We start from the raw sequence: 8,954 nt of genomic DNA, 5'->3' as shown, positions 1-8,954 counted from the left end.
TGCTGAAACTGAAACTCCAATACTTTGGCCACCTCATGCGAAAAGTTGACTCATTGGAAAAGATCCTGATGCTGGGAGGGATTGGGGGGCAGGAGGAGAAGGGGATGACAGAGGATGAGATGGCTGGATGGCATCACCGACTCGATGGACATGAGTTTGAGTGAACTCAGGGAGTTGGTGATGGACAGGGAGGCCTGGTGTGCTATGATTCATGGGGTCTCGAACAGTCAGACACAACTGAGCGACTGAACTGAACTCATTGGATTGAGGGTGCAAGACTTTTATGTTCTGAGGAGAAACAGAGATACAGGATTTGGAGAGGCGGAGAAGATAGAAATTAGTTGAATGAATAGATGAAAGATGGATGGGTTAATACACGGACAAATTGATAAACTAAAATAAAATATTCATTGGGTGTCAGGTAATATAAAATTCAGTGGGAGCCGGTTCATGGTGGTCGCTTCAGAATTCCTATAAAAGAGAAGCTTGGGTATAGCAATCTAGTTGGAAAGACATCTGGAGAAGGGTCTATGTGATGAATGAGATTTGTCTAGACTCTGCGATATCTTAGTAATGATACTTTAGATCAGACTAAGCAAATACCAAAGAACAGGGAGGAGGCAATGATTGAGATAATGGCTGGAACTAATGCCCCTCAGGCTAACCTGCAACTCTTCCACTTCAGGCATATGTAAGATACTTTAACAGGTTTACATACAAAAAGCTATCAGCAGGGAGACAACATTTAATTCTCCATTGGGATAAAGTAGATAGGGGAAGGATTTCATTAAAAGGTATATTTTAGTTGACATTTACCACACCTGAAAAATTGACTTAATGGTCTAAACACAAAGAATAACATAGACCTTCAAAGGCACAGAAAATTTACAGATTTTGGCAGATTGTTTAGAACCTGGCTGAAGTGGGGCTCAGGCTGGAGGTGAAGCAGTGACCCAATAATAGGCTTGCATGTTATGCCAAGAATTTTGAAATTCATCCTGTGATTGATGGGAACTGCTAAAGGATCTCTGGTGTGAGAGTGACGATGATAAATTACAAAACATTTCAGGAAGAGCATGGTTGTATACACTTGAAAGAGGAGCAAGATGACCACCCCAACCTCTTTTTTATAAATGAGGAATTAGGGGAAAAAAAAGAGTAGAACAAAGGCCCTACACATAAGGGATTGATATTCTAGTGGGGAGAAGCAGACAATAAAAAAATAGATACACGATGAAATATCAGAGTGTGGTAAGTGTTAGAAAGAAGAGAAAAGCCGAGCGAGGCACACCAGCATTGGGTGGAGGTACTGAATACTTGCCTCAAGACAAAGTTAATGTTTTTTCCACTAATCTCACACCCTTCATAAAAAATAACAGGATTTCAAGATCCTCTCTCTTTCCAACACAAGAACTCCACAATACTGAGATCTCAATCCAATGCAATGCTGTCCATATATTTCAGCCTAATAACCTTTTTCCCTTCTTAAGTATCTGTGTTTTGCCAAAATGCAGAAAATGAGCAAATTCCCCTCCAAATGTTTAAGGATTTGCTACCAGAATGCATTGAAAAGCTTTCTCCTCCATTATGTCTAAAGTGTCTCTACATTTCATCCAGACACAGCTTTAAACTATTTCTTAAAATCTTTAATTTCCACAGCTTGGCTCACAAGGACTTGTGTGTCTCCTCTCTCTTCCTTCATCTTTTTGTTTAAGAAACATGCTGTGAGAGCTTGGTTTGGTAGACGCTTTGCTAGGTGCCGGAGAAGGCAATGGCACCCCACTCCAGTACTCTTGCCTGGAAAATCCCATGGACCGAGGAGCCTGGTGGGCTGCAGTCCATGGGGTCGCTAAGAGTCGGACAGGACTGAGCAACTTCACTTTCACTTTTTCACTTTCATGCATTGAAGAAGGAAATGGCAACCCACTCCAGTGTTCTTGCCTGGAGAATCCCAGGGATGGGGGAGCCTGGTGGGCTACCGTCTATGGGGTCACACAGAGTCGGACACGACTGAAGTGACTTAGCAGCAGCAGTAGCAGTTGCTAGGTGCAGATAACACAGAGCAGGGCAAACCACAGCCCTGAATTCAGTACAGCTGATAGTTGTACAGTGTGGATAAGTAGAGGCTCAAGCCGGGTGCCTGCACCCATGAGACCAGGGTGGAAAGACCAGTTGCTCTTGGGCCTTAGATGCTATTTTAAAGTAGATACAATTTTGAGTGCAGCGGGAAGTGCTCAGAGGTCTATAAAAGGGGTAAGGACTTTCATTCCTCGGTGGCTCAGACGGTGAAGAGTGCTGGAGACCTGGGTTCAATCCCTGGGTTGGGAAGATCCCCAGGGGAAGGAAATGGCAACCCATTCCAGTACTCTTGCCTGGAAAATTCCATGGACTGAGGAGCTTGGTAGGCTACAGTCCATGGGGTCCCAGAGTCGGACACGACTGAGCGACTTCACTTTCAATGACTTTCATTAAGGGTATAAGTAGGTTCTCCAAGAATTAAGTCTCCAAGAGTTAAGTGTTAATCAAGTCCCACCCTTCAATACCTGAGGCCAATTAGAAGAATGTAGATCCTAAATCGACTGAATCAGAATATCTAAGGCGGGAGGGGGTGGGGGGCAGAAGCAGGCAGTAGAATCATGAATATGCTCCCGGCCATTGTTATGTACTCTTAAAACAGGAGAGCCTCTGGCCTCTTCAACGTTTTCTCACTTGGCTTTCACCTGAAGTCGGTACTATTATCATCCATATTTTACACAGGAGGAAGTTGAGGCATAAAAAAGTTGATTAACTTGCCAAGGTGACGCGGAAGTAGGGTTGGAATCTAGACCAATCTAAACGCTGCTCTTAAATATCAGAGTACAGTTATCTCCTGTTGTTAAATGATTTGTTGCTAATACTTCAACAAATACTGGACTTGCAGTTTGAAGATCCACTAAATTTAGTCTGGTGAACTTGGCGATCCGCTTACATTTTGAATTTCAAGTTTCTAGATGGTAAAATTTGGGCCCAACCTCCCTCCCCACTCCGCAAGGTGACCTGAGGGGTAGGGCGGGACAACAAGGCGGGGAATGGAGGCGATCGATGATTTGGGCACTCCGCCCCCTGTTGGATTGGCTCGAGCCTCTCCCGCTAGGCCTGTTTTACTCCCGCGCACTCCGGGGCCCGCCCCCGCCGCCATCTTGGTCGAGGAGGGAGCGGGCCGCACGCGGGAGTAAACAGCCCGATCTGGGAAAGTGGAGCTGTGGCCACGTCCGGGTGCTGCAGGGCAGCGGCGGAGACGACGCAGGCCTATCCTCGTACGTCGGGGTGAATGCTGGGGTGTCAGTGCTAGGCGGCGGGGAACCTTCAGCCTGATCAATCTCCGCCCCCTCGCGGCGAGACGCCTCGTTCCCCGGGCTTCTCCCGCCCCCAGCTGGTCTCCTCCCCCTGTTGAAAGCTGCCCGGGAAAGTGGTGGCGGGAGCGGGTCGGGACCGGATCGCGGCGTGGCCCTGGGTGCGTGTTGCGGCGCTCAGGGGAAGGTTAGGCCTTTGGGTTTGTGCGCCAGGGACCCCGGTGTAGACGCGGTGGGGCTGTGAGCCCGCGGCGGGAGCGCGGGTCTGGGGCCCGGACTCAGGCCGGGCCGCCCGGGTCGGTTTCCATCGGTCACCGGATTGTCTCCTCTTCCGGTCCGGGCCTCAGGGTGGCCGACATGACGGCCGCGGATCAGAGCCCCCTGGCACCGCTGTTGGAGACTTTGGAAGACCCTTCCGCCTCCCTTGGAGAGCAGACCGACGCTTACCTGACCCTGACCAGGTGAGGCCTGTTGGGGGTGGATGGGGGTGGGGCGCCCTGGGGGGTCGTAGGGGGAAGACAGTCCGGGTGCTGCACGCCGAGCGAGTTTGTGTATTCAAGAAGCTTTGCAGCTTGTGGGGGGACGCCGGGGTCGCTAGTGAGGCGAGGTGGGGTGGGGGGGTGCGTGCTGGGTGACATTCTGGGGTGCAGGTGCTGCTGCCTTTACGGTGTCTGTTTGGAATGAGGAAGCCTGCACGTGTGTCTTGTAAGAGGAGGATTAAGAAAAGTTTGGGAGGGATTTGGCCAGAGTAGTGGTTTTTCAGTGTAAGCCACCTGTATTTCGGGACAGTGGGGAAACCCAGAATTGGTTTTTTAATATAGAGCAATAACTCGAGTTTTATTTAACCGCAAGTGCTTCGCACTGTTTTCTCCCCTGCAGACTGTTTTTTTCCGACTTATCTGTCGGTTGTTTGGAAATTGATACAAAACGATAAATGTTTAGTAAGTTTTAGTAAATTTGTAACTAGCGATAGGTTTCCTTGTTTCCTCTTCACCTAGCGAAGCTGTCAAAACGTGTACTGTGTGGATGCACAAGTTATTCTGAGGTTTATTCGCGTTTAGTTGTTGTTTAGTCGCTAAGTTGTGTCGAACTCTTTGCGACCCCGTGTAGCCCACTCTATCCATGGGATTTTCCAGTCAGGAATACCGGAGTGGGTTGTCATTTCCTTCTCCAGGGGATCTTCCCGAGCCAGGAATCGAACCCACGTCTCCTGCATTGGCCGGCAGATTCTTTACTGCTGAGCCATCAGGGAAGCTTCACTTTTTCAGATGTATATCGCATTAAATATTCTTAAGTATCTTAAGTACTGGATCAATTTGCCAATGTTCTAACATGATGTTTAAAAAGATTGTGCAGGTATTTCATAGTTCATTTTTGTATCTGCCATTTGCATAAACAATGCTCTTTCTGCTTTTAAGTCGTATGACTGGAGAAGATGGAAAAGAAATCATTACAGAAATTGAGAAAAAACTTCCTCAGCTATTTAAAGTTTTAAAGGTACGTATCTGTGTTGTAAATAGTAAATAGTTTTTTTTTTACTTTGTGGAGGGAAAAAGATTTTGCTAACTAACTCAAAAACTTTGACTCTAAAATAAAATAACAGGGATATTATAGTACTATTTGAGGACTTGCAGTGTATCAAGTGCTGTCTGATTTTCTTGTTTTCTCTTAATCCTCCCTGTCCAGCTGAGGCTCCTCTTTAATCCCCACTTTGCAGAAGAAATGGGTTTAATGTGTGTAAATTTAGCTGCGGTGACCACTTGAGTCCAAAACTTTCACTCTTAATAGAACAGTGCTTCTAAATGATTCTGTAGTTTTGTCTTTGATCTACTGTGTCGGTAACATTCATTTTTTTATCTTCACTCACCCATATTTCTGCCATTCTTGCTTGGTTAAAAAACAGTTATTATGCTTATCTTGTTTGCTTGTTTATAGGGAGGTTGTGTAGTTTAGCATCAAACTGAGGACATATATTCTTGTTCTCGTTTGAGTATACTGTGGCTTTGTGGCTTTCCTAAACACCTAACTTAATTTCCTTGTTTTTGGAATGAAGAGGTTGAACTAAATCTCCAAAGTCCCTTTGAGTTCTTATTTTTATGACCCTGTTTTTGTGCTTCTACATGGAAGTAGTCTAAAGGTGTTTATTGCACACTTAAGCATTATTTTTGTCTAAATATTGAGGCACTGGGGATACTGCCTTGCCTAACCTTAAATATTCTTATAGCTTTCAGTTCTTTTTGTTCATATAAGGAGGAACTTTACTGTGTAGTAGTTCAAGACTTAGCCATAAGTAAACAATGTTAATGGTATTATCCCATTTTTCTTTGTCGTTTTCACATTCCAGTACTGTTTGATGTGATGATGACATGTATCATCTATTTGGTATTTGAGAGTATGTAGGATCAGGAAATCATTTACATGCAATTTGAATCAAGTTGCATTGTTTGTAAATAGAGTTGGTAACTAAAATGCCTGATGAATAATTATTTGGAAGCCTGTGGGTGGTTAATGATAGGATGATCAAAAGTTGATCACACATATGCTAGCTGCTATTTAGGAGATGCAGTATTAGCTCTCATAGTCTTCAGTGTGTAAGACTTCATCTATTTGTGATTATCTGAACAGATTGCCTTAATATCCCATGTATCTCAGGGTTTAGTATTTTGGATGTTTGGTTGGATTAATTATAAAATGGGTGCTCCAAGGAAGTGTCTGTTCTTATGACTGCTAACATTTACCATTCTTCCTAGTCAAGCATAGCAAATAGTTGAAGATTTCTTGGATATCTGATTTTAGAAGCAAGGGGGAGACTTGAAGATACATTAGTTTGGAATAGGAAATGGTACCAAGAAAGATGCAAGGTTACAAGTAAATGTAGGGTTAGGAACAAATGGAAAGACTTTTGCCTTTGACAGATTTGAGATTTTATAGCTTTTACATGTAGAATATGGGGTTGAGCTTTGAACTCCAAATGGTCATGGATTCAGAATCTTCTATCTGAAGTATTGAGATGACGTTTAAAGCCACTTGCACTTTAGCTACTTAGTGAATGTTACTTCTAACTCCTTCCCTCTCTGTTAGAGGTGTTGTTCCACTCTATAGCTGAATGTCAGCTTTTGCCTTTGAATCTTTGCTTCCTTTATGTAAGTTTTGCTCCTACTTTTACTTCTTTTCTAGTGTCTTCACCATCTTCGTTTGTTGCCCCCCGACTTTTTTTTTTTTTGCTTTCAGGTGTGCAGAGATGCTCTTTTTTTTTTTAAAGGAAAATTCTTAGCTGATCTCCACATAGTTTCCCTCTTTCTTTGTCAAGCTGTATCTCTGGTCTCTAAATCTTCAGTTCAGTTCAGTCACTCAGTTGTGTCTGACTCTGCGACCCCATGAATCGCAGCACGCCAGGCCTCCCTGTCCATCACCAACTCCCGGAGTTCACTGAAACTCACGTCCATCGAGTCGGTGATGCCATCCAGCCATCTCATCATCTGTCATTCCCTTTTCCTCCTGCCCCCAATCCCTCCCAGCATCAGAGTCTTTTTCAATAAGTCAACTCTTCACACGAGGGGCCAAAGTACTGGAGTTTCAGCTTCAGCATCATTCCTTCCAAAGAACACCCAGGGCTGATCTCCTTTAGAATGGACTGGTTGGATCTCCTTGCAGTCCAAGCAACTCTCAAGAGTCTTCTCCAACACCACAGTTCAAAAGCATCAATTCTTTGGCACTCACCCTTCTTCACAGTCCAACTCTCATATCCATACATGACCACTGGAAAAACCATAGCCTTGACTAAATGAACCTTTGTTGGCAAAGTAATGTCTCTGCTTTTGAATATGCTATCTAGGTTGGTCATAACTTTCCTTCCAAGGAGTAAGCGTCTTTTAATTTCATGGCTGCAATCACCATCTGCCGTGATTTTGGAGCCCCAAAAAATAGTCTGATACCATTTTCCACTGTTTCCCCATCTATTTGCCATGAAGTGATGGGACCAGATGCCATGATCTTCCTTTTCTGAATGTTGAGCTTTAAGCCAGTTTTTTCACTCTCCTCTCTCACTTTCATCAAGAGGCTTTTTAGTTCCTCTTCACTTTCTGCCATAAGGGTGGTCAGATCAGATCAGATCAGTCGCTCAGTCGTGTCCAACTCTTTGCAACCCCATGAATCGCAGCACGCCAGGCCTCCCTGTCCATCACCAACTCCCGGAATTCACTCAGACTCATGTCCATCAAGTCAGTGATGCCATCCAGCCATCTCATCATCTGTCGTCCCCTTCTCCTCCTGCCCCCAATCCCTTCCAGCATCAGTCTTTTCCAGTGAGTCAACTCTTCCAATGAGGTGGCCAAAGTCCTGGAGTTTCAGCTTTAGCATCATTCCCTCCAAAGAAATCCTAGGGCTGATCTCCTTTAGAATGGACTGGCTGGATCTCCTTGCAGTCCAAGGGACTCTCAAGAGTCTTCTCCAACACCACAGTTCAAAAACATCAATTCTTCGGCATTCAGCCTTCTTCACAGTCCAACTCTCACATCCATACATGACCACAGGAAAAACCATAGCCTTGACTAGACGAACCTTTGTTGGCAAAGTAATGTCTCTGCTTTTGAATATGCTATCTAGGTTGGTCATAACCTTCCTTCCAAGGAGTAAGCGTCTTTTAATTTCGTGGCTGCAGTCACCATAAGGGTGGTATCATCTACATATCTGAAGTTATTGATATTTCTCCCAGCAGTCTTGATTCCAGCTTGTGCTTTTTCCAGCCCAGCGTTTCTCATGATGTACTCTGCATATAAGTTAAATAAGCAGGGTGATGATATACAGCCTTGACGTACTCCTTTTCCTATTTGGAACCAGTCTGTTCCATGTCCAGTTCTGTTACTTCCTGACCTGCATACAAATTTCTCAAGAGGCAGATCAGGTGGTCTGGTATTCCCATCTCTTTCAGAAGTTTCCACAGTTTATTGTGGTCCACACAGTCAAAGGCTTTGGCATAGTCAATAAAGCAGAAATAGATGTTTTTCTGGAACTCTTTTGCTTTTTCCATGATTCAGCGGATGTTGGCAATTTGATCTCTGGTTCCTCTGTCTTTTCTAAAACCAGCTTGAACATCTGGAAGTTCGCGGTTCACGTATTGCTGAAGCCTGGCTTCTTAATCTTACTCCCTTTTAATCTACTCAAGGATTTGCTGATTTTTGCCATTAAAATATAATTTTGTTTTTAATCAACTTTTCCATCTAAAAATTCATTTGCAGTTGTACTTATTTGTAAAAATGTGGTTTTGTTTTTGTAGACTCACATTGCCAGTCAAAACTCAGAGCTCAGTAGTGCTGCTCTACAGGCCTTGGGGTTTTGCTTATATAATCCCAAAATTGCCTCTGGATTATCAGGTAGGTTTGTTGTGATGGAATATTTTTAGAGTTTATAGTTTGATATTGTTAAATGTACTGTTATTTCTCAATTTCACAACCTGTAGTTTAGGGTTTGCTTTTGAGAATGAGTCTGTAGATTATATCATTAGATTATATCATTGTAGTAAAGTTTCTTAGACATAGCTCTAGCTTTGATAACTATAAAATTTGTTTTAAAAGAAAATACAGTAAGCCTATTTTAAAATGTTGAGAAACCATCTTGATAATA

At 43.8% G+C, this 8,954-nt stretch overlaps 1 protein-coding gene across 7 annotated transcripts in view; it reads left to right on the top strand.

The window, feature by feature from the left end:
* Positions 1-3,164: 3,164 nt before the first annotated feature.
* RIF1 (replication timing regulatory factor 1) overlaps positions 3,165-8,954 on the top strand; it is a 60,326-nt gene continuing 54,536 nt past the window's right edge. For 5 of the 7 annotated variants that reach the window (XM_010802073.4, XM_010802077.4, XM_010802075.4 and 2 more), the window contains exons 1-4: positions 3,165-3,296; positions 3,680-3,793; positions 4,751-4,829; positions 8,608-8,704. In XM_010802073.4, coding sequence (XP_010800375.1) covers positions 3,690-3,793; positions 4,751-4,829; positions 8,608-8,704 — 280 coding nt within the window. In that variant the 5' untranslated portion in view covers positions 3,165-3,296; positions 3,680-3,689. Of the gene's footprint in view, positions 3,297-3,428; positions 3,520-3,679; positions 3,794-4,750; positions 4,830-8,607; positions 8,705-8,954 lie in introns of those variants that run through there. The other 2 variants (XM_024980695.2, XM_024980692.2) reach the window with 2 other exon arrangements.

Source organism: Bos taurus, chromosome 2, assembly GCF_002263795.3.
Source record: "Bos taurus isolate L1 Dominette 01449 registration number 42190680 breed Hereford chromosome 2, ARS-UCD2.0, whole genome shotgun sequence".
Lineage (NCBI taxonomy): Eukaryota > Metazoa > Chordata > Mammalia > Artiodactyla > Bovidae > Bos > Bos taurus.
Note: the sequence above shows the minus strand (reverse complement) of the source record. Positions and strands in the feature narration are given on the sequence as shown.